At 42.9% G+C, this 24,925-nt stretch overlaps 2 protein-coding genes across 2 annotated transcripts in view; one reads left to right on the top strand and one right to left on the bottom strand.

Annotated features, from left to right (window-relative positions):
• The window catches only part of LOC111873812 (G protein-coupled receptor kinase 2), a 42,262-nt gene extending 40,881 nt beyond the window's left edge, over positions 1–1,381 (bottom strand). Inside the window, exon 1 of the mRNA XM_023868796.2 lies at positions 1,325–1,381. The gene's annotated coding sequence lies outside the window, so the exon portion shown is untranslated. The remainder of the gene's footprint in view (positions 1–1,324) is intronic.
• LOC111873813 (lysyl oxidase homolog 2) lies at positions 397–24,706 on the top strand. Its single transcript, XM_023868798.2, has 8 exons — positions 397–1,403; positions 13,516–13,662; positions 15,319–15,518; positions 17,611–17,698; positions 20,489–20,740; positions 21,308–21,569; positions 23,342–23,594; positions 24,288–24,706. Exons 1-8 carry the CDS (start codon positions 1,193–1,195, stop codon positions 24,408–24,410), a joined length of 1,536 nt encoding a protein of 511 aa, XP_023724566.1. The 5' UTR covers positions 397–1,192; the 3' UTR covers positions 24,411–24,706.
• The last annotated feature ends 219 nt before the right edge of the window (positions 24,707–24,925 follow it).

The raw sequence follows: 24,925 nt of genomic DNA, 5'->3' as shown, positions 1-24,925 counted from the left end.
AGTTTTTATTTTACTTATTGCTCGAGAACTACTCATCCTAACGTACTGAAACATTTTGTATTCGATAATTTTTAAAAACAAAACAGGTTTTCCTTTTAAGTTGGTTATATGTGGTATATCTAGCATAAGACACATTTCCGCTTAGTCCAGACCATTTTAATCATGATCATTTGGCTTACGGCTCAGAAAACATCTTGGATTTTGGAAACTGACCCTTGGGACGGGAAATTTTGCGAAATGTTCACGTTTCAGTGACAACCCTGACCAACATGGGTTGCATCATCAGCACGAGTTATGTCACAAGTTCACTGGGCCCCAGCCCCCTCCCCTGCCCCGGTCTCTAGCACATGGCTATCTCTATACACCCATCTCACCAAGATTAACCGGTTGTATCACCAGTTGCTGCTTCTTAGCTCAAGCAGTAAGCTTTGTGGTGACTAGGATGGACAGATGTTAGAATAAAGTTGGTGACACCTAGAATCGATGTCTCAGAAGAATTGTATGTGATCATCGAGTGAAAGCTGTAACATTACACAAGATTAAATTTCATTATCGAACATATTTTAACTCGGTATGCATTCGAATACCATCGTCTGAGTGCTGAAGTGTACTACATCCACGACAATAATCTTTTGGGGGGTCGCTGGGTTTGAAGTTACTGAAACCACTGCAGTTCAAATGTGACTTAGAACAAAACATATTCTGAGACTTTACACTTGAAAGTGAGGTAACGTTATAGGAAGTATGTGGAGACAGTGTAAGACGAGAATAAAAAAAGCGAGTTATTTCTCTTTCGCCCAAAATTAGAGACAGAACGCTTCACTACTCAGATGACTGTTTGAGTTGCAAGTGAATTAGATAAAGTGTTAATAACGGTATTTAAATTTAAATAATTTAGTAGATTTGAGGACATCTTTAGATCAAGTTCATTTTTGTATAATTATTTAATATAAATTGCAAAAATAATTACTATAAAAGTATAAAAATAATTTTATATAGTTTAGATACAAAATATTCCTTTATAATCTTAAAAAATAACGACACATGTGTATTTATTGTTCGTTAATTTGCCACAAAAGACTCTATTATCTCAGGTAAATCAGATCTTAACACACCTTCAAATGACTCACTTGACAAAAGTTTTAAAAATCTCATCTTAACTGAAACACGATATTTTTAGTCGACAAACGAAATGGAATGCATTCAACTAAGATTACGTTTGGTGATAATCATATGCTTCATCTTTATTGTTTGTGTGAACTGCGCAAGAGACCAAAACCCAAACCACACAATATCAAGACACAGTCGACAAAAGAAATCTCACCTCGTGAAGAAATACTTGAGGCGTCTGAAGAAGCAAGAAGGAATACTCAGACTAGTAGACGGTCGTGGAGAATATGAAGGTACGCTAATAGAAGCCAGCCCACATTATACTTCACTAAAGAGTGCACCATCTGTGGGACATTGCGTCTTAATGTAACAAGCTGTTAATCCCCACGTTTGTAATTCGCTCCCCGACGCCATATTTATCAACATAAATACCAACCTAACAATAGCGGAGGCATCAAATTCTTAATACGCGTGCATGCCATAACACACACTTCAAATTTCTGGAGCAACAACTGTGTAATTGTATTCATTGGTTGGATAATGTGTTTTAAGTCGAATAAACATCAGCTGTTATTTACATCAAACAACTGGCGACCTAACTTCAGATGTGACTTACTAATAACTTGGCCGCGCCATAGCTCAAGCGGTTAGTCGCCGGCTTCCCACTACGGCGGCCCTGGTTCGATCCCGGGTCTGGTTAAGTTGGATTTGTAGTGGAGAAAGTGGCTCTGGGATGGGTTTTTCTCCGAGTACTTCGTTTTCCCTTGTCAATCTTCATTCCACTAAATTCTCCATCATCATAATCACCCAGGGCAGGCTACAATAGGCCAATCAGTGGCCGCTGTGCTGAGTGGACCCAGTTGGACTCCACCCCCCACTAAGCGAATTAAAAAAAATACTAATAACTTGACCTAGAGTTAAGAAGTGACATTTCCTCACATTGAAGATGTAATGATTAAATAGATATGACTCGTTTCCTTAAAACAGATACTGGAGTTTATTTCACATAAAAAGTAATGGTTATACAGCCGTAACTCGGTTTCTTGAATTAGGTAGTGGCATTTCCCCCACACCGGATGTAATGGTTATACAGCCATGACTCAGGTTTCTTGAAATTTCTCTTTATTGCTAGTGGGGTGGGACTAAGTCCCTTGTACTGCGGCCACTTCTGGCCTATTGTATTAGCCCCAGATGATAGGTGAGGGTGACTGTGGAGCAATTGGTGGAATGAAGATTGGCAGGTGAAACCGAGGTACTCGGAGAAAACCTGCCCCAGCGCCACTTTGTCCACCATAATATTCCACTTGATCAGAACCGGGATCGAACCCGGGCCGCCGCGGTGGGAAGCCAGCGACTAACCGCTTGAGCTATGGCGCGGCCCTTTCTTGAATTATGTAGTGGTATTTCCGCCACACCGGATGTAATGATTATGCAGCCATGACTCTGGTTTCTTGAATCAGGCAGTGGAATTTCCCCCACACCGGATGTAATGGTTATACCGCCATGACTCGGTTTCTTGAATTAGGTAGTGGCATTTCCTTCAGACTGGATGTAATGGTTATACCGCCATGACTCGATTTCTTGAATTAGGTAGTGACATTTCCTTCAGACTGGATGTAATGCTTATACAGCCATGACTCGGTTTCTTGAATTAGGTAGTGGCATTTCCTTCAGACTGGATGTAATGCTTATACAGCCATGACTCGGTTTCTTGAATTAGTGCCATTTCCTACACACCGGATGTAATGCTTATACAGCCATGACTCGGTTTCTTGAATTAGTGCTATTTCCTACACATAAGGCATAATACTTACCTAAATCGTCATGACTCGTCAGGTATTTACAAGTGCCATGTTTAGCTGTTAACGACTGGCCTACTTGAACATTGCTCACAAGACCACACTACGGGAGAAAGTCTGATTCTGCCTGATTATATCATATTACTATTCATGTTTTTATACATGTCTACAGCAGCTGTGAAAAAAAAAATAATATTCATTCAGCTGAACACGGCCTGGATAGCTAAGTGTGCAAACTGACTAAATATGGATTGAACAACTGGGTTTGATTACCGGGTGGGGTAAAATTTTCCTTCTTTCGTCACCATGTTCTCAGAGATTCTTGTGCACTCAGCCGCCCTTGAAACGGGTAACGAAATTTCTTTTTCAGGAAAGATTACAAAAAGTGGAATAGACCATTTAGCGTAGAGACTAAGAATAAACTGGGCTTTACTTCTATTCACCCTATACATTTTCAGGTCACGGGGCTTATGCATACAAGTAGCTTTTTATCTTGTTCTACTTTTATTATACAAAAAAGCCAAACGATTTAGCAACAATAAATTCAGACAGTGTTGACGAAATGGAAGTTCTGATGGCACCGCAGGTCAAGCGGACTTGAAATCAAAATGACTTAGTCATAACCTAACGAACCATAGTGCCGACAGGATGCTCCACAATTCTCTTCCCACAATTTAATCCGTAGAGGATTTAATGGTGTTATTTCAGTTCAAAGTGGTATATATCATAGAACGAAATGGAGTCAAGTACTGTAAGTAAATAAGAACCGGAGCGGGTGCAATTTGTGGCCAGTTTAATAATTCGTAACCTGACCGAGATTCAAACTGGTCACATCAAGTTTAAAACATTTCCATTCAGATGGACTTGATGTATAGCATGGATGTTGGAGTTCAGAAATCCGTAGAAGAAAAATTCGTTCTGAATACTAGAAGGGAACAGAATACTTGGGGTAATTTAGGCATACATGGGAAGAAAATGGGGGGGGGCGATAGCGTAGTTGGTTGAGGCACTATGCTACAAGCCGGAAGGTGGCGGGTTCGAGTCCCGAAGAAGTGGATTTCTTTTTAATTGACCTAATCCTTCCCTCCGCACTTTGGCCCTGGAGTTGACTCAGTCTCTAACAGAAATGAGTACCAAGAATCTTCCTGGGGGCTAAATGGCGGCCGGCGGGTAAGGCTGACAACCTTACTACCATCCGTGAGCCGATTGTCTACATAATATGGGACCCTCAACGTCTCACAAATCTATGGGCCTTCACGGCCTGTTACAAGAGTAGCTTTAGCTTTACCTTACGGGAAGATAATATTAAAACTGATACTAAAGAAATAGGGCGTGGGTAAATAGAGAGGAAATCTCTTGATCATCACAGCGACTGCCACGGACTCCGCATCATGGAGGCAAGTTAAAATAATATCTGGCTTTCAGTTTCTGAAACACCAAATTATATCTGACACAAAAAGGTTTATATTTAGGTTGCTTATTTTACGACACTCATTAACTCTGAGTCTACTGCTTCGAACGACAGGATGATTGAATAATAATGAATTTTAAAGGATTAGGGAGTAAACGGCTGTTGTCTAATCGAGTTATTATCCCGGCATTTGCCTGGAGGGACTGAATGAACCACGAGAGAAACTGGGTCCCGACTGAGATTCGAACGAGGCATCTCCCGAATACAATTCTATAGCACTAGCGCTGTATCAGTTTGCTCTGTAGTTCCAGTTATGAACATGATTTTGATTATATACCAATTCTGACTCACACAACTCGTGTTCGTGCTTCTTACTGCATGTGATCCTCTGAAGCCAGCAAAGGCACTTGATGGGTGGTGTCATTATCACGTGTAGTGCTCCCAGTTTCCCGATTTGGGTGTTCCACCCTGAATCCCGTCCAGTGCTCTGCAGTTTCCTATCTTAACGCCTGAACACAATTTCCTGGACTCAATAGCAATACGGCTTGCGTATTCTCGAGAATTACTCGTAAGCGAAATAGACTGATGCATGTGGGGCTTTCTGTGGACACAGCGAGATTACCTCATTAGGCCTATTCCATTTTCACATTTGTTGACATAGTGGCTGTTCATATTGATCAAAATGAGACGCTCAACTCCAGTGAAGTGTACAAGAAGAGTTATGTTTTCTGATACATAAAGCCATGTATGCAGGTGAACATCAAAGGACTTTCCCGGAAGAACATGTAGGCACCAACTTTAGGATCGATTTTTTTTTTTGCTCCGATCAAAGTAGCCGCGCGGTCTAAGGCATGAACCCCATTTTCGCTCGCTCGAGTGCTGGGATCGTGGGTTCGAATCCCACTCGAGGCATGGATGTCTGTGTGCATTTATTCTGTGTTTGTGTTATTCTGTGTAGAGATAGAGGCCTTGCGACGGGCTGATCCCCCGTCCAAGGAATCGTACCGTCTGTGTATAGGACTAAGAAACAGCAAAGTGGCCAGGGCCAAATAAAGCGCTGTAGAGGTTGGGTGGGGTGAGACTGGTCCACTTGGTACGTCGGCCACTACTGGCCTATTCTACCAGCCCCGGATGTTAGATGATGATGCATGAGGAGCAGTCGATGAAATGATCTGGCGGCAAAATGCTAAGCACGCGAGGAAAACCTGTCCAAGTACCATGTTGTCCACCACAAATCCCACACGACCTGGCCGGGATCGAACCCGGGCCGCCGCAGTGGGAAGCGGGACGACTGAGTGTCTGAGCTATAGCACAGTCTTTTACAATCGAAGAGTAAACTAAGCAAAGAAGCAGGCAGAATGTAGCTGCTTTTTGCCAATTTGTTACTCGGCTTCCTCTATGCTTCTTGTCTTGTTCTGCAACCCTTAAAATGGAGGAAATAAATTTCTCCGAAACGTCGGTTGATTTTCACCAAACTACACGGCATTAAATTCCAGAAGGCAGAAATCTTCATAGTCAACGCTGTGAGAACCACGAATCCATCTGGGCCTATACGTACTTTTCTCCATTCTATCTTCGTAATTTCGAACGCCTTATAAGAAGAGATGGCCTTGTATTACTCACATAATCTAGTTCAAACCAAATAGCACCGCAGAACGAGTGAGGGGGCATATAGCACGGTGTAGATTAACTGAACTAACTCCATGGAGCTGAGAAGCCGCCATTTACTCAGCTACTCAAGAATTTCCCAACGTTTTATGGAACCCAAATGTTCATTATAGTGTTCACAAGAGCACACAATCGGTCCCCACCTTGAACGAGACCCAGTCCATATCACCCCAACCCATTCAGTTCATTCAGTATTGAGGGGGTGGGTTTCCCCATGCACCGCGACTAATAGTCTATTGTACGTCCCACTTTAATTTCTACTGTCGCCATACCCTACCGATGCTGGTGCCCGCTATCGCCCCTTTCTGCCAGCGAGGTATCGCCCTCTACTGGCAGTGGTACCCGATAACTTCCCCATCTATCGGAGGCATTGGAAACTACTTGGGCAGGAAACTTTTTTTGGCCTAATTTTGCTCAGATTTCTCCTAGAGACATGAGGATCTTTTACGTGCCGTAAATCTACAACACGGGACACACGGCTTAAAGTCCCTCCCGGAGGACTTGTTCCCTTAAAAATTCCACGACCTCCGCCGGGTTTGAACCCGCGTACCTTGAGTCATGAAGTGGGAACGTTACCCCTAGAATACGGAGGCCGCTTCATCACCCCAACCTATCTCCCTAAGATCCATTTTAATATTATCGTCCCGTCTATATCTAAGTCTTGCTAGTAGTCTCTTTCCTTCTGACTTTTCCACCAAATTCCTATATACATTCCTCTTCGCCTCCATGCGTTCTACATACCCTGTCAATCTTATCCTCCTACACTTTATCATTCTAATTAATATGGTGGAGATAGGGTATATTAAAAGTTAGAGACAATCGGTTTATTTGTATGGGTTGTTTAACGACGTTGCCTGTACCTGAGACTATATACCATATATGATTAGTAAATAATGAATTTGAAAGGCTGTGTCAGGAAACTGTCATGGTCTGATTTGAATTACTGTCGTTTCCTACTGCAGGGAATCAAACTACGGCTTCCCGTCTTCCAGTCTGTAGCCTAGTCACTGTACCAAACGACGCATCCAGGCTCCGTGTTTTGCGTAGGCGCCACTCGAACCCCGCACTCCAGCTCCACTGACGCCCAGCTAAGCAGGCGCTTTAAACACAACTGACCGTATCACAGTAAAACCACAGCCTTCTAATATCGTGTCAGAGTGTAACCTGTCGGAAGTGGTTACGTTTAGAGGAAATGCATATTTCGCGTTTGACTTTTCCTGTCTTTTCAGATACTTAGCAGGTGAAATTTAGGAAAGATTTGACCCTCTTGCAGCATTTACTGTAAAGATTATTGTCTTCTGGGACGCGACGCCACGTATTTTTGATTATCTTTTAGTTTACTTAACGACCTACTCACCCATGGAGGTGAGCCCTTCTTGAGAAGCCACCGATTCTGCAACTACTCAAGAACTTCCCAGCATTTTATGGAACCAGGAGATTCTTTACCGTGTTCAAAAGAGCCCTCTACTGGTCCCTATCCTAAGCCAGATCAATCCAATCCCATCCTATCTATCTAAGATCAATTTTAATATTAATTTAATATTGTCTTGGTCTTCCCAGTGGTGTCTTTCCTTCTGGCTTTCCCGCCAGTATTCTACATGTATCCCTCTTCTCCCCCATTCGTGCCCTGCCCATCTCATCCTCCTTTATTTAACGACGCTGTCGTTAATTCAAATTATACGACGCTGAATGTTTATATTGTGATAAGCAATAAATTAAAAAAAGACTGGGTAGGAAGTGGTAGTGGCCTATTGTAAAGTATTGTCACGTAGTGTGTGATACTATAGACGAGATGAAGACTGGTAAATAGATTTATTGACCACTTACACACGACTGGGAACTACAAGCGATTACAGTAACACGTCTAATGGCCACAAATCACCACAACACCCGCTAAGCCTTTTCTAGCATGCTGTGTATTCACCATCCGTTTCCTGGCAACGGCTTCTAACAGTGTAGATATTTCAGATTCACGCTCTCAGTTCCTTTCTCCACAGCCTCCCACACAGAACTCAACTGAGTCTAACCTTATCCTTTACTTACAACATCTCGGCGTGGCCCATATAGAAACACCTCGTTTCCATTGTTGTAATCCAACTGTTGCATTATTAAGAATCTGCCGCTTAGCGATGGGAACGTGTTTAGCGAACCGTTGCCCAGAAAGGGTCGCTGTTTACAGAGCCACCACTTAGCAACGTGTCTATACGCCGCAGTATTACCCCGGCATTTTCCTGGAAATAATGAAGAAAAATCTCCGTGGTGTTAGTCCGCAAGCGAACTATATCGAACGAGCGATCGCCGCTTGTCGGCGAAGTTAGTGCCAACGTTTGCGGTTAGAGGGTGTCGCGTGGTCAGGGCAACGAATCCCCACAGCCGTTAATTTCGGTTTTCTAGACCGGAGCCGCTACTTTAACATTCAAGTAGGTCTTCAATTACCTGGAAATACTGAGGAATACAAAAATAAAAATCAAGCAGAATTGTGTCTGTCCCAGCCCGTGAATTGAAACGGGTGCTTTCGGAATATAAGTCAAAATTATCACCACTTGAACCCAGTTGTTCGGTGACGCCGTACAATTTGATAAATATGTACCAGATTTTCCGACGAACATGCCTCCACATCCAGGGTGGACGAATAAGACAATCACGAAGCCAGCATGAAGCAGGTAGCAAGCAGATCTCGTGTGTTCATGCTCCTCCGAAACGTCGCCCGACTTTTGGCGGACTGCATGACGTCATATCCCAGAAGAGAGATATATTTATGACGGCTACTTGCTTAATTTATTTATTTTTGACCCTGAAGATATAGGTAGAACGCCTCTGAAACGTCGGTAAACGTTTACTAGACTCTTTGGCGTCAAATCCCGGTCATCGACTTAAGAACAATTGAAAGAGCACACAGTTACTTCAGAGTCGATAAACGTTTCGATTCATCAGGCTTCTCTGTGAAGGTTTCCCGAGAGCTGGGCGTCTGTCGGAGAGTAAACAACCTGAAGATGTTCTCGGAAATGCTCATGACGCTTACAGTTTGTCCTCAGGCGTATGTAGAGGCTAGCAAAACATTTCTCTGTGCATATTTACTGTCTGGATCAGCGATCTAGACACGAAGAATCCGCAGCTTCTCACCGGAGTCTTGGTGAGCCTGTGAAGATGTTGGCAACTGGTAATTTGCTTGTAGGCCTACATAAAGACGTTACATCAACTACTCAATTTGTGTATGGGGCACGAGGTGTAGTTGTTTGAGGCACTATGTTATAACTCGGAATGTCAAGGTTTCGATTCCCGATGAGGTCATTGGATCTTTTTCAGTTTACCTAATACTTCCAGCCGCACTATATCCTTGAGGTCAACTCAGCCTCTTACAGAAATGAGTACCAGGAATCTTCCTGGGGGTAAAGGGCGACCGGCGGGTAAGGATGACCACCTCAAAGCCATCTGTGAACCAACTGTCTAGAAAATGTGTGAGCCTCGACGACTCACAATCCTTTGGGCCTCCACGGCCCGTTACAGAAATAGCTTCACCTCTTTGCTCAATTTGTGTAGCGACGAAACGGAAGTGAAAGGATTGTTGTGTATAATTACTTGTATTTTGGGAGCATACAGGAATATGTATAAGAGTAATTTATTATGTCCATGATTTATTCTAACCGTCTTACAGTGCATACATTTATTCACCTTACTCTTCTCTCTTGCACTACATGTTTCAGCGCAAAAGTGCCATCTTCAGGTGCTTTTCGTTGTACGTCGTATTTATTATAATGTACCATGGACTGAGGAAAACAGCGGATAATCTGGTTATAGCAGGAAGTGATAAATTCATGAATGAGATACAGGGATGATAAACTTTACAATTCGATACGAGATATTCGGTTTTTTCGTGGCGATAAAAGTAACCACTCTACGTAATTATTTAAGCACTACACACTGAAGACATATTGGAAATTGGTGGCAAAGTTCCACCATTCTTAACTTCTGCTTCAGATGAAGGTGAGTGGTCAGCTTCACGCCCTTGCCGCTTTATCCCACTTGAAACAGCTCGCGGTAAAAATTGTACAGGAGGTTCTATGCGTCCCCCGTGCCGGTCTGGACGCTATGAAAACGAAAATTAAAATCTTATGAAAAATCGCACTGTGGCCTTTTTTAGTTATGGCAGAGCAACGGACCACGATGGCTCAAGCGGTAACACTGCTGACTCGAAATGGGCTGCCTGTTTTACATATGTTCGACTCTGAATATGGAGACAATATTTTCATCCGAAACGTCGGTTAGCTTCTACAGGACTACACTGCGTTACATGAAAGAAGACAGTAACTTTCAACGGCGTAGGCATTGATACCAGATTAATGGCAGACATTATCTTCATATATGTTGCTATGTTTCACTCCGTAAATAAGCTTTATGAAAATAGCTCCTAATCCTTCCTAAGAGGGACAGACACGTGGATTGCGATGGGGAACGAGGCCTTCAACTTTCCAACCTGCATGTCGGCATGTAATGTTACTGCAGCCCACGCAGTGTATATATAGAAACGCCTGAACCCGTCCTCAAATTGTACATTGCGGGGGAATGACCTGCGTGGCGGGTGGTCTGACTCGTCTAACTGTCCGGGCATTGCCTCAGGGTCCTTCAAGTCGTATATGAGAGTCTCTTAGCGCGAAATTAAACTCTATTCTAGGAACTGCCCACTAATTTCAAGTCTAGCGATTTCAAATGCATATAGGATTTTGGTGGGAAAGCCAGAAAGAAAGAGCCACTGGGAAGACCAAGGCGTAGTGGGTGGAAAACATTAAAATGGATCTTAGAGAGATAGGATGGGATGGTATGGATTGGATTGATCCGGCTCAAGATCGGGACCCAGTGAACACGGTAATAAACCTTCGGATTCCATAAAATGCTTGGAAGTTCTTGAGTAGCTGCACAGTTGGCGGCTTCTCAAGAGAGGCTCAGCCCCGTGAGTTAGTGAGTGAGTGAGTGAAAGATTTGTTGCAGTTGTTCTCAATTGGGTTGCATAACTTTGTAATAGTCTCGTATGTGGTTACCAATGTTTCGGAAAATATACTGCTCCCATTTCTACCCTGAAGATAGAAGCCACAGGATGAAAAGTAATCATCTGACAGATAAAAGTCTTATAGTGAATGTGTTGTCTTCATCTTCTACTCTGAAGACGGAAGCTGCGGTTTCTTCCGAAATGTCGATAAAGACCTACCATAAATCCTTGTGTCGTAGTGAACCTACTGTCTGTCTCATACCGTGAAGACAGTAACCACAACGTGAGTAAACACCTACCAGACTGCACTGTGTCATAATGCTAAACTTTGTCCATATTCTGGGAAGCATACGAACACAATGAGCAAAATACGGAACATCTTAATGTTGAAGCATACGGTACGTAAGTTACCACGATGCTCTAAAAATGTAAACGTGTTGTGTACGGTCGCGGGTAAAGGCAAGGTAAAGCTATATCCCTGTAAGAGGCAGTGGAGGCCCATACGGTTGTGAGACGTCGAGGCGCCCACATTTTCTAGACAATCGGCTCACAGATGACGGTAAGGTTTTCAGCCTTACGCACCAGCCGCCCTCTACCCCGAGGAAGATTCGTTGTACTCATTTCTGTTAGAGACTGAGTCTACACCAGGGTTATAGTGCGGCTGGAAGGATTAGGTAAATTGAAAAATCCAATGACCTTATCGGGATTCGAAACCACGGCTTGTAGCATAGTGCCTCAACCAACTACGCTACGGCGTGCCACAATATACAGAAGTCCCAGTGTATGTATGTATATGTGTGTGCAACATGTAGACATATACTTCTTACTTTTCTCCGAAGATATGTTTCAGAATTCTCAACAGCACATCCCACAAAATATCTACCAAACCGTGTTAGAATTGTCCTTGGCATTTACATGTTCAGTGACGCAGCGATGCGTGCAGTTCTTGTGCCCCAGCTTCGCCTTCGAACATCTGTTCCCTGAAGATGAGCACGTGGTCTGACATGCTGTAACCCTCCTTCCCTCTGGAGACAAAGTCTGTAGTTCACTGGGTCAAGTCTTGCCCTTACTAACGCACGAGCGGTATCTGTCCAAAATTCTATTCGGAGAGAATCACCAGGACTTTTACCCTTTTCCTCAGTACCTCCAGTGAGCACAGCAGGGATAGTAGTAGGTATAGCGACGGCTGGGGTTTGATTCCCGGCAGAGGCAAGATTTTTCTCTTCTCCATAAAACTAAGACCGGCTCTGGGGCCCAACCAGCCTCCTATCCAATGGGTATCGAAGGATATTTCTCCTGGGGTAAAGGGGCATATAGTGACGAGATCAAGAATGGTGGAGCTATACCTCTATTCCCCAATATGTCTTCATGGTATAATGTTTAAACTATTAAGCACAGGGACAACTTTACCTTTACTTCTACCTTCAATTGCTAGGCACAGGCCACCGTAACACATTTCCAAATTCTTGACCAATCACAATTCTTATTATTTTCCCCACCTACGTCTTGTCTTCCCAGTGGTCTCTTTCCTTCTGGCTTTTCCACCAACATCCTAAGTGCACTACTCTTTTTCCCCCATTCATGCTACATGCCATGCCCATCTCATCTTGATCATTCTAATTATACTTGGTCAAGAGTGCGAGTTATGAAGCTCCTCATTATGCAGTTCTAATGTTCTCCCTGTGCTTAATTAAATAAGCACTACGCCAAGAAGACGTAGGGGAGTGGAGGTATAGCTCCACCATTTTTGGCAGTAGATGGAGTTCAGTGGTAAGGCCTTGTCACTTTATTCCAAAAATTTATGTCATAATATTTGCACTGATGTATTTATTCTTTTCTCGAAACCGGCATAGTTCAGTAGTGTCTATGCTACGGGATGGACGATCGAGGAATTGAGTTTTGATTGGGGCTAAAGTAGCCTTCTATTCAATGGACACTGGGGGGATGTTTCTCCGGAAGGCTCTGAACGTACGAGTAATGCTGACTACAGATCACCTTCTGGTGTCGAGGTTAAGAATGTATGGACCTACAGACTGCATTTCCCCATGTTTTTCATGGCGTGTTGTTTAATTAAGCACAGAAACGTACTGTACCACTTTTTTGTTTATTTTCCTTATTTTAATAAAAGAAGGCTTATAGAATCACTTTACTGTCTTCCTATCCGTCTATATCTGTCCATATGCCTGTGTATCCCACCCCCGCCCAATTTTTGTTAGGAGGCTTACGAGATCACTTTGATTTCTGTGTGTACTGTGTCAGTGCTTTATTTTTTTGTTTTCTATGCAGTACGTGTGATATCAAAGGATAGTTGGCAGTTAATTCTTCCCAGAACTTATTCTCTCATTTCTGCTGGTACTTTCTCCGTGTTATGTCTGGAAGTGTCTCAAATATCAATTTAGATGACCCACACGCTCATATCCCAAAACACTTTTCAAAGGTTGTTAATGGATCTTGTTGAGATCCAGTGCATCAAAGAAACCAAAACGAAGCATACGACATAATTTTCAGCATCAGTGAAGCCAATATCTGGAGTCTGCTTTCAGGAAACGTGGAGATCTACCACATGGGGAAGTGGGGGAGTGTGTGCGACGACGAATGGGACATGCGCGAGGCCATGGTAGTCTGCCGCCATCTTGGCTATGAACGTCCGTACAGAGTCACCCACAGTTCCATGTTCGGACCCTCGAGAAGTAAGTTGCCTCACCCTGTATAGTTTTTATTTTATTTGTTCTCATCCTATTTATCAACAACATTAATAACTCGAACTATACAGCGCTAGATTATTGAGTGACGGTACGTAACAAATTAGAAATAACACGGAAGGAAGAGACCGTGACCTATTTTATTGTATTATTCCGATATTTTTCTGAAGTTATTGAGGAGAAACGTAATTTGCTCCATCGTTCGGACTATTTTATGACTCTTAGGTTACGTATGCAACATAGAAAGATAGTTATAAACGACTGAGTAAAACCAAGTAAAACTCAGAAAAGACAGTGCATTGGTCCATGTATCTCTCGATCACGTAAGTGTCAAAACTCCTTGAGCTAACCTGCTCGATGTGTATACATTGCACACATTCTTCCATGTATAAAATATAGTTATGTATTGTGACATTATTTATTGTAATTTTAATGACGTACTACATATGACAGAAGAAGGGGTAAGAAGATAATTATGAACGGGTATGTAAGGTTTTGATGTAGGCAAATATATATCATTTTACTGAAGGGAAACAGGAATTGAAATAAGGACCTCCAAAACACAAATTTTCGTAATGAATGATAACCAACCAGTAATTATGGTCCTGACGATGGAGACAGAGTAAGTCTCCGAAACGTTGGTTAGTAATTCAACTTTTACACGGCTAATCGTCAGAGAGGATTTCAGTGTATTTATTTGCTGTCAAAGCTTCAAAATCTAAAACGTTAACAAAATTAATGTAGAGTGCCAAGGTGCTTCAAATCAACCTTTAAAAATATTTAGAAATGCCAGCGTCTGTCAGATCGAACCACTGTATAAATGTTCGTAATTTTGAATTGCTGCAAGCAGAAGTGGAAAGATATGTGAATGGTGCCGGGAAACGGGAAAGTTCCTTTCCTGAAGTAAATTTCAAGTCATTGCATTGAAATCAGAATTTAAAACTAGATTAAGATAGAGACAGGGTTACTTTACGACTGCCGATTTACCGATAATCAGTTCGTCTCGGAGACAAGCCCCTTGAGACTCACGACCAACTGAACATTTGCGGCATAATCAAGTAACATCCTCTCTAACTAGAGGACGGGTCTGTCGTTTACAATTGCTGCTGGTCCTCGCCAGAAGAGTCATTCTCAGGACAGAGTCCCGCGGTACTCCTGACCACATTTTACTGTCTCAGATTTGAAACTCACCCCAGGAACAGGGTGGCCCGGTTATTCTCCCAGGCAATGGGTTCCCTTTTCGTCGCCTCCTACGACTCGCAGGGCTGCAGTGGAGGTATTCGACCCCGCCTTCACTCGGGAAAGTCCACTAGACTAAATTTCGTCTATATAGACGAATTCAGTCCGTACCTCACAGGAAGCGCAATGCGTCCCCGCTACAGAGCCCAACCGGTTAATGCTGTTTAGGGAAAGAGTCGCTGTTTATTGTGAGAACCATACGGAACACACACACTCTGTGGTCAGAATGCAGAGTTTTAGTTTGTTAAAGCGGGTGGTACATATAGTAACCACTGGGCTTTAAACCGTTAAATTTTAGAGGCTGGCAGTAAAAAGAAAAGTCTAATTAGGATACATTCCAGAAGCTTGATCACCCGTTTGAGCAACATCAATGTTTTAACAGTGATGATGCTTCTGTTAACGCAGGGCGCTTCTGGATGGACAACTTGTATTGCACAGGAGATGAGAAAAACTTGACGGCGTGTCGTTTTGATGGCTGGGGCGCCAATGACTGTACCAGCAGCGAAGCAGCAGGAGTCGTCTGCTTGTCACCAGAAATTACAGCCACTGAAGAAACAACTACCACGCCCAAGCCACCGAAGAAAGAGCCTCTTATAAGAATTAAAGTATATCTATATATCTTTACTTTTTTATCTGTACATGTGTTTCAATGTTCAACCGTATCTCGTATTTTAAGCAAGAGACGCAATTAAAATTGTTCGCGAAAAAAACAACTGAAGAGGATACTGGAACTTAAAAGACAATCAAACAAAAAAAAAACAAACTCTGTGGTCTGTAGTCAGCAAGCGAACTATACCGACTGAGCGATCGCCGCTTGTCGGCGAAGTTAGTGCCAATTTTAGCGGACAAAGGGTGTCGCGTGGTCAGCGCAACGGATCCCCACGGCCGTTAATCTTGGTTTTCTAGACCGGCTGAGATACTAGTAACATAAAGGTACTGAGAGTTGGTTCTAAGTGCTAGTAAAAATATCAGAAATCGCTTTTCTTTGGTTTGTCTTTCTATTATGCTTCCTTCTCTTTCGTTTGTCTTTCTCTTTCTTCCTTCAATCCGTACTTATTTTCCTTCTTTCTTGCTTTCTTTGTGTAGTTCGTTTTATCTTCCTTCTTTACCAGTTTCTCTTTAAGTGTCAACCTGACATCACGAAATACAAATTACAGCTGACGTGGACAATTAGTCATCTATCGACGGCTCTACAGACTTCTTTTGGACCTTGGCCGCTTTTTCAGTTTCCTGATCTTTTACACAGTTAGTAGGACTACTTAGACGGGGGATCAGCCCTTCGCAACAGGACAACATAAACACGGAATAAAGGCACACAGATATCCATGCCCCAAATGCGAAACCAACCTACGAACCAAGTGTTCGAGCGAGCGGAGACGGTTCATGCCTTAGACCGCGCGGCCACTCTGATCGTCACAATTAGTCATCATTGCTGTGAATACATTATAAACATCTTGAAGGTTAACCTTAATGACATAATTCGCAATGTATATGTTTGTAGCAAGAGAAACATAAATTGCTTCGTGCTAAAACTCACACACAGTTATGATCACATTGAAGTGGCCCATTATCCACAGCAATCGGACTAATGATCAAAATATTCTAGGCAATTTGACGAGGTTTGGAATTCCTTCACGCGAAGAGTAAAATTTTATTTTAAAGGTTCACAACAGGCAACGTCAGAGTGAGCTGCAGTCTCTGTGGTGATCAGTACTTTAAAACACGTACTGGGTATTTAGTTTCGATTTCCAGAAGGGACAGCGTCCAGACTGGCTCTGGTCAGCGTCACAGTTACTTTACGCCTGTAAATTTACCGCCAAAGAGTTCGTCTTGGCGACAACCCCTTGAGACTCACGACCAGTAATTCTTCAACTGAACAATTGCTGTCATAGTACATACGTAACATCCTCTCTGAAGAGAGGAGGGGTCTGTCGTTTACAATTGTTGCTAGAGCAGTCATTCTCGGGTCCGAGTCCCGCGGGACTCACGGCCATATTTTACTGTCTCCGATTCGAGAGTCCCCAACCTGGAGAGCCGGGACTCCGTATTTACACGTATAGCCCCCAGGAACAGGGTGGCCCAGTTATACCCCTAGGCACTGGGTTACCTTTTCACCTTCTCCTACGACGGGGTTACTGTGGAGGTATTCGAAACTCCCTACATAAGGGAACCGGTTCTGGGGCCCACTCAGCCTCTTTTCATGGTGGTAAAGCGGCCGGGATATAGAGCTAATTACTGAAGCCCATTATTTGTCGAGTTTTTAAAGTGAGAAACGAAAAGAGAGTTTGGAGGCGTCACATAGCAGAGGCCAATTCTCAAGCTCGTGGTGTCGCGCCCCTCATAAGCCTACATAGAGCGGTGCTTAATTAACAAGGAGAGCTTTGCCTTTAGATTTAGATTGATGCACACATCAAAACGTGACATCGGAAACGTTTAGCATACTTTCCTTATTTAAAAAAAAATGAGGCTTATGACATTACCGTGCCGTCTGTGTGTCCTCCTTTAACCCTGCTGCTAGGCAATGGTTATGTATACACGCTCCCGCGGCAACGAATACACTCGTGAAATAACAGAAGAACTCTTAGATGTGGCCTTTCTATGCCATCCGTGTCGTTTGAAATAGTACGTAATGAAAGTAGATAGTTCTCCCCAGAACTTCTTTCTTTGAATTTGTTTTGTTTTATTTTTGTTTAACAGGACGCTACAGAACACAGCATGTCAATCAGACTGGCCGGAGGGAGAGTACCTGAAGAAGGACGAGTCGAAGTCAAATTCGGAGACTCAGGTCAGCAAAATTATTTCCTTTCTTCAGCGGGACTACAATCATACAAAGACGTTGTGTCCAAGTCTTATACATACACAGTACTGTTCAATTAAACCTGCAACTCTTTTGCATATAATGGTAAAACAAAGGTGAAGATTTCCTTGTAACAAGCGGTGGAGGTCCATAGGGTTGTGAGACGTCGAAGCTCCCACATTTTCTAGACAATCTGCTCACAGATGACGGTAAAGTTGTCAATCTGACGCCCCGACAACCCTTTACCCTCCAGGAAGACTCCTGGTACTCATTTCTGTTAGACGCTGAATCGATCCCAGGGCCACAGTGCGGCTGAAAGGATTAGATCAATCGAAAAACCAAATAATCTCATCTTGTGTTGTATTTTAGCGTCCTGTTGCACTGATTTTCGTCCATGATATGTATGCAGTGTCCGTCTTTTAGTGCACTCAATTTCACTTGTTATTTCACAACATGTTTCGGCACTACAGTGCCATCATCAGGTGCTCCATTTACGTTAATCTATTTCATTGCTTGCCATTATGTCATTGTAAAATTTAAAAAGTATTTAAAAATGTTCGTCAATTATAATAAATATTTATATACTAAAAACTTGTTGTTACAACACCCGCAACCAAACAGGGAACACACAACACGAGACACGACATACACTGAGAGTAACAGGAACGACTCCCATAGTGGTGAAACTATGCGCGGTGTTAGAATTGGGACAGATAAGCTAAATAATCTTAACAAGTTTTTAGTATATAAATATTTATTATAATTGACGAACATTTTTAAATACTTTTTAAATTTTACAAGGACATAATGGCAAGCAATGAAATAGATTAACGTAAATGGAGCACCTGATGATGGCACTGTAGTGCCGAAACATGTTGTGAAATAACAAGTGAAATTGGGTGCACTAAAAGACGGACACTGCATACATATCATGGACGAATCTCATCGGGAATCGAAACCTTGACCTTCCGACTTGCAGCATAGTGCGTCTATTAACTACAATACCACGTGCCCCGTATATAATGGTGCCCGATAATTTTACATATGATAATTGGAACGTACTGGGGAATACACATATACAATATTGGTGATGATAAGGGCAACAGCATCAAATACCGACTGAACGGATGAGAGATCAGTTACTGGAACATCACAGTGCAATTATAAAGACAACCAAATTGACTTCTAACTAAAGGAACTCTACGTAATAATAGTCTCTAGAGTCATGCCAATCCAGTTCTGTATCCCATAAAAGAGGGAACACACTGTATATAAAACTACGGAGATGGCTGTCAAGAAATGTGTTTGTTTAAAAAAAGAGACCGCTGTTGAAGCGAGATTAGTAATCACCCTGTCACAGCTAAAGCTGTAAATTATGTAAGAGATATTTTAGAGAGGTCTTGTAAAAATATGTTCAAGGCTCTATAATCTGTTTACGTGAGCTGTCTACTTCTTGTTAATTTATCTTCAGGCGCCGAACATATGCTGAATTGTAGCGAGAAAGCGTGTAGGATCAAAGTTACACGCTCTGGTGGGAAATTATGTCTTCCTTAGGCGTTATTTGCGATGAAATAAGATAATAATTAGAAGACAAGTGTACTGATTCTTTACTGCTTTTGGGTCAATATGTATATTCCACTGCATACACGATGTAGTTTATTTTAAATCCAAAATTATCGGGCACATACCACAATCTTTCAAAAGTTAAACTGAGGCCTGCAAAATCTTTCTTCTGGGTCAGTTTACAGCAAAATTTGTATTCTTTCTTGCTTTATGGGAAGGTTAACAGCGCTTATAGCGTCACACCTGTCTTTCTCCGCTCAAAAACCTGTGAATCGATGAATGCTTTTTTCACGAAACTTTGAATGAACAACATGTTCTAAAGGCCTTCCTGTCTCTGTACTTTCCTGTTTACTATCACTAATAACACCAATATGGTCGTCGTCAGAATTCTGAGGTGAGAGCCAAATTTAAAGTAGAACCTTAAATTTATTTTTATATAAATAATAATGTAACAATGCGGTCAAAAATATAAAATTACGCGACTTTTTACCACAGTAACGATCTCTCAAGCGATAACACGTTGTATAAACGTACGTTATGTAAGAGTTCACGGACGAGCGATCAGTCTTATTTTCTAGTCTCTTCTGTGAGTATTGATAGTATTTTAATGTGGACATGCGAAATGTAATATACTACAAAAAGAAGACAGCTTACAATTTGTGCGTGTTGTGTGTGGGAGATGGCGTTAATCGTCAGCACTGACATATCATTCGACGACATGTATGAATAGGAAGGAAGCAGTTCCTAATTTATGTTAACACTAGCTTCTGTTACTTTCAATTTCCGGAAAGCCTTTCTTAAGTGTTTTTTAACTCAAAAGACAGCCTTGTTTCTACTGGCTTCAGGCTCTCGTGATAATTCATTCTTGCTCTCAGTTCTGCTCTTGCCGTGTCTTTGCTCCATATATGGTCACTACTGCTGACTTCTCGGAGGTACATTCTGCCTCCATCTTCTGCGTAGAGATGAGTAACGTTAGCTGGTCTTCATGGTTTAATAATATTTCCCTGTTCACTGCTGCTGGTCCTCGACAGCACAGTCATTCTTAGCTCCTGGCTTTGCGGGGGCCCGTTACCTTATTCTCCTCTCTCACGGGTTCCTTTGAACCAAAATCTGTCTATAGATGAACATTGACTAAACTTCTACTGAAGACGGAGGCATAACGTACCCGGAAAACATCGGCAACACAGTGCAACGAACATGTTTCTGGTGTTACAGCCTGGGGCTTGGTGTGTGGGGACGGCTGGAGTGTCTTTGAGGCCATGGTGGTCTGCCGACAGCTAGATCTGGGATATGCCAACGACGCTATTCAGACCGACTTCTTCGGCGGTAACGCCTCCTCCATGGTGCTGAGCGGTGTACAGTGTCATGGTGACGAATCTGCATTGTCGCACTGCCTCCACGATCAGATGGGACAGGTCTCTTGTCCAGGAAAACGAGAAAATATAGCAGGTGTCGTCTGCACATCAGGTAAATATTAGTGGGGATTTCAGAGAAATATTCTGCTTCCATCTTCAGGGATGAAGAATATAGCGTATAGTAACAAATAGTTGTCCCTGTGCTTAATTAATTAAGCACTACGTCATGAAGGCGTACGGGGAGTGGATGTATATATCCATGTATTCTTTATCTCGGCATTAGGAGGAGGTGAGTGGCCAGCTACACGCCTCGGTTGCTTTACCTCTGGGCAAAGAGCCCCCGGTACCCATTGGATAGGAGGCTGGGTGGGCCCCAGAGACGGTCTGAACGTCATGGAGAAAAGAAAATTCTTGTCCTTACCGGGACTTGAACACCGATCCCTCGGCCGTCCAGTCCATAGTCAGTCGTTATACCGACTGCGTTATCCCAACGGTTTATTATGTAAATAAAGCACGGTGCTATGTTGTTCTTGGTTGCCGTAAGTCACATCTAATCTGATCCATTTTGAAGTCTCGGAGACGGACTGTACTAACTGTTGAATACGACATTCCCCTTATGCTTCCATTTTACAAATTTGAAAATTTACAAATTTGCACAGATGAAACTGACATGTTCCAGTAATGGCGGATCTAGTAATCGACCATCTTGAAATAATGCGCACGGCACATTTAGAGGACCGACAGCTGTACTTCCTGCAGTGTGCCATGGAGGAGAACTGTCTTGCGTCTGCGGCCTACAAGTTGCAGACTGACAACTCTGTGAACTGGCACTTGGAGACGAGGCGACTTCTCAGATTCACAGCCCGCATCCTTAACGCAGGAACTTCCGACTTCAGACCCATGATACCGGAACACTTGTGGGAGTTCCATCAGTGCCACATGTGAGTAGGATGCTGGAACACTTGTGGGAGTTCCATCAGTGCCACATGTGAGTAGGATGCTGGAACACTTGTGGGAGTTCCATTAGTGCCACATGTGAGTAGGATACTGGAACACTTGTGGGAGTTCCAACAGTGCCACATGTGAGTAGGATGCCGAAATATTTTTGTGGGAGTTCCATCAGTGCCACATGTGAGTAGGAGGCTGGAAAACTTGTGGGAGTTCCATCAGTGCCACATGTGAGTAGGATGTTGAACACTTGTGGGAGTTCCATCAGTGCCACATGTGAGTAGGATACTGAACACTTGTGGGAGTTCAATCAGTGCCACATGTGAGTAGGATGCTGAACATTGTGGGAGTTCAATCAGTGTCACATGTGAGTAGGATGCTGAACACTTGTGAGAGTTCAATCAGTGCCACTTGTGAGTACGATGCTGGATCACTCGTGGGAGTTCTATCAGTGTCAAATGTAAGTAGGATGCCGGATCACTCGTGGGAGTTCCATCAGTGTCAAATGTAAGTAGGATGCCGGATCACTCGTGGGAGTTCTATCAGTGTCAAATGTAAGTAGGATGCCGGATCACTCGTGGGAGTTCCATCAGTGTCAAATGTAAGTAGGATGCCGGATCACTCGTGGGAGTTCTATCAGTGTCAAATGTAAGTAGGATGCCGGATCACTCGTGGGAGTTCCATCAGTGTCAAATGTAAGTAGGATGCCGGATCACTCGTGGGAGTTCTATCAGTGTCAAATGTAAGTAGGATGCCGGATCACTCGTGGGAGTTCCATCAGTGTCAAATGTAAGTAGGATGCCGGATCACTCGTGGGAGTTCTATCAGTGTCAAATGTAAGTAGGATGCCGGATCACTCGTGGGAGTTCCATCAGTGTCAAATGTAAGTAGGATGCCGGATCACTCGTGGGAGTTCTATCAGTGTCAAATGTAAGTAGGATGCCGGATCACTCGTGGGAGTTCCATCAGTGTCAAATGTAAGTAGGATGCCGGATCACTCGTGGGAGTTCTATCAGTGTCAAATGTAAGTAGGATGCCGGATCACTCGTGGGAGTTCTATCAGTGCCACATGTAAGTAGGATGCTGGAACACTCGTGGGAGTTCCACCAGCGCCACATGTGAGTAGGATGCTGGAACACTTGTGGGAGTTCCAACAATGCCACATATGAGTCAGCTGCTGAAAAACTGGAGTTTTAAAAAGTAGTTGTTTTGTAAGTCGGGTCCAGTTCTTTCCCAAAAGACTAGGTGCCTCCTATATTTTCACCTGAGAAGGAAAAGACATCCGTTTTCCAAAATGTTGTGTTGTTTAGAATACCTGGCAATGGACGAAGTTTTAAAATATTGTAACTCCGAGAAGTATTCTGTAACTTAGTAAATTACTTAATGCACTGTATTCGTTAAAATATTTTATGAGTGAATAATATGAGGGTGTTAAACTATTTCCTTCCAATTTGAGAAATTAATTGTTTCGAAAAATATACTTTCAGTTTCAAATGCATCTGTATGGTAACATAATTACATAGAAACAAATAACTTTCAAGTTAGCTGAACAGCAAAATGTGACAAATATTCTTATCACTAACACTGGCAAACATTAAATATATTCATATTAGACAACCCAGTATTTCTAAACGAGATATCATGTTTGTAACATGGAAAATGTTAAGTACAGGTATTGTCTGATCCGATCACACTCAAGAATGATTGGGGACTTGTGTTCAGCACGAACCAAGCAATCAATTAAATGACCTTGTTCTTTTTCCAGGCACTATCACAGCATGGAAGTGTTTGCAACGTTCGATGTAATGGACTCAAAAGGTGTTAAAGTTGCAGAAGGACACAAGGCATCTTTCTGTTTAGAGGATAACCAGTGTATGCCAGGAGTAAAGCCATTTTATGCTTGCGCCAATTTTGGTGATCAGGGCATCTCTGTCAACTGTTCTGACATCTATCGGCACAATATTGATTGTCAGTGGGTGGATATTTCAGAACTGAACCCAGGGATGTACACCTTCAAGGTGAGCTATTTGTCAGAAGATAGCAACAAAGAAAACTTGTTTCTTTTTGCGTTTTTTTTCCGTTCGGTTTCGACGCTATGTAACACCTCAGCAGCTTATACAATGTCGTTAATCTCCTTCCATACCGTTTGGTCTGCTTTATGCCCTTGTACGAGTATATCATCAAATGCAAAATAATTCTCGTACCTCAACATATTCATGAAGATAACAAACGAGTTTACTGAATTTATTCTGCAGTAAGTAAGTTATTTCTATTTCTCTGTGGTCTAGTGTTCAGATTTTCTCGCTACAGAATCAGAAGTGCCGGGCTGAATTCCCGACGCTACCAGATTTTCTGAGAAGTAGTGGGTCTGGAACGGGGTTCACTCAGACTCATGAGGATAATTGAGGAGCTATTTCAAGGAAATAGCGGCCCCGGTCTAGAAAACCGAGATCAACAGCCGTGGAGATCCGTTGCGCTGACCACGTGACAACCTCTATCCGCTAAATTTGGCACTAACTTCGCCACAAGCAGCGGTAGCTTGGTCGGTTAGCTTGCGGACTACAGGCCACGGAGTTTTCTTTTGCGTTTTACAACAGTTAAATACGCTAACAACTCGAACAGGCTGACGTCTCACAGCCGTCAATGTATGCCAAGGGGTTAAGTAGCCTCATATCTAACAAACACAGCTAATGTCATTGTTCTTGTGACAGGTGTCCATCAACCCAGAATTCAAAGTGGCTGAGATGACATATGACAATAACGCGGCCGTCTGTTCCCTTTACTACACGGAATCCTTCGCCCACATTTTCAACTGCAGCATTCAGAGACCGTGATCAAGGCGCCGGTTCATAAGGCAGTGATACCTAACCAACGTTAACTAGTCTCTCATTATGAACTGTAGACAGTTCTGCTACAAATATAACAAACTGTGTAAAGAGATAAATTCGTAAGCTACGCGCAGATACTGAATGTCACTCTCGAATTCACATAATTGCATTAAAGCATACGTTATACAGTGTGGCAATGTCATGCCGGCATCAAGACATTGTTTTCTCATTATTTTATTGTTTTATTGCTAGTGGGGTGGTATTAAGTCCTTTGTACTGCGGCCACTTCTGGCCTATTGTACCAGCCCCAGATGATATGTGAGGGTGATTCTGGAGCAATTGGTGGAATGAAGATTGGTAGGGGAAACCGAAGTACTCGGAGAAAACCTGCCCCAGCGCCACTTTGTCCGCCAAAAATCCCACTTGACTAGATCCGGGATCGAACCTGGGCCTCCGTGGTGGGAAGCCAGCGACTAACCGCTTGAGCTATGGCGCGGACTTCTCATTACTTAGTCCAGGGT

Source organism: Cryptotermes secundus, unplaced genomic scaffold, assembly GCF_002891405.2.
Source record: "Cryptotermes secundus unplaced genomic scaffold, Csec_1.0 scaffold215, whole genome shotgun sequence".
NCBI classification, from domain to species: domain Eukaryota; kingdom Metazoa; phylum Arthropoda; class Insecta; order Blattodea; family Kalotermitidae; genus Cryptotermes; species Cryptotermes secundus.
Note: the sequence above shows the minus strand (reverse complement) of the source record. Positions and strands in the feature narration are given on the sequence as shown.

What these genes read in the sequence shown, in the direction of transcription:
- LOC111873813 (XM_023868798.2), top strand. Translation starts at nt 1,193, where the DNA reads ATGGAATGCATTCAACTAAGATTACGTTTGGTGATAATCATATGCTTC. An exon ending in CGGTCGTGGAGAATATGAAG is followed by an intron (nt 1,404 to 13,515) that starts GTACGCTAATAG and finishes GTCTGCTTTCAG; the next exon opens with GAAACGTGGAGATCTACCAC. An exon ending in GAGTTCCATCAGTGCCACAT is followed by an intron (nt 21,570 to 23,341) that starts GTGAGTAGGATG and finishes TTCTTTTTCCAG; the next exon opens with GCACTATCACAGCATGGAAG.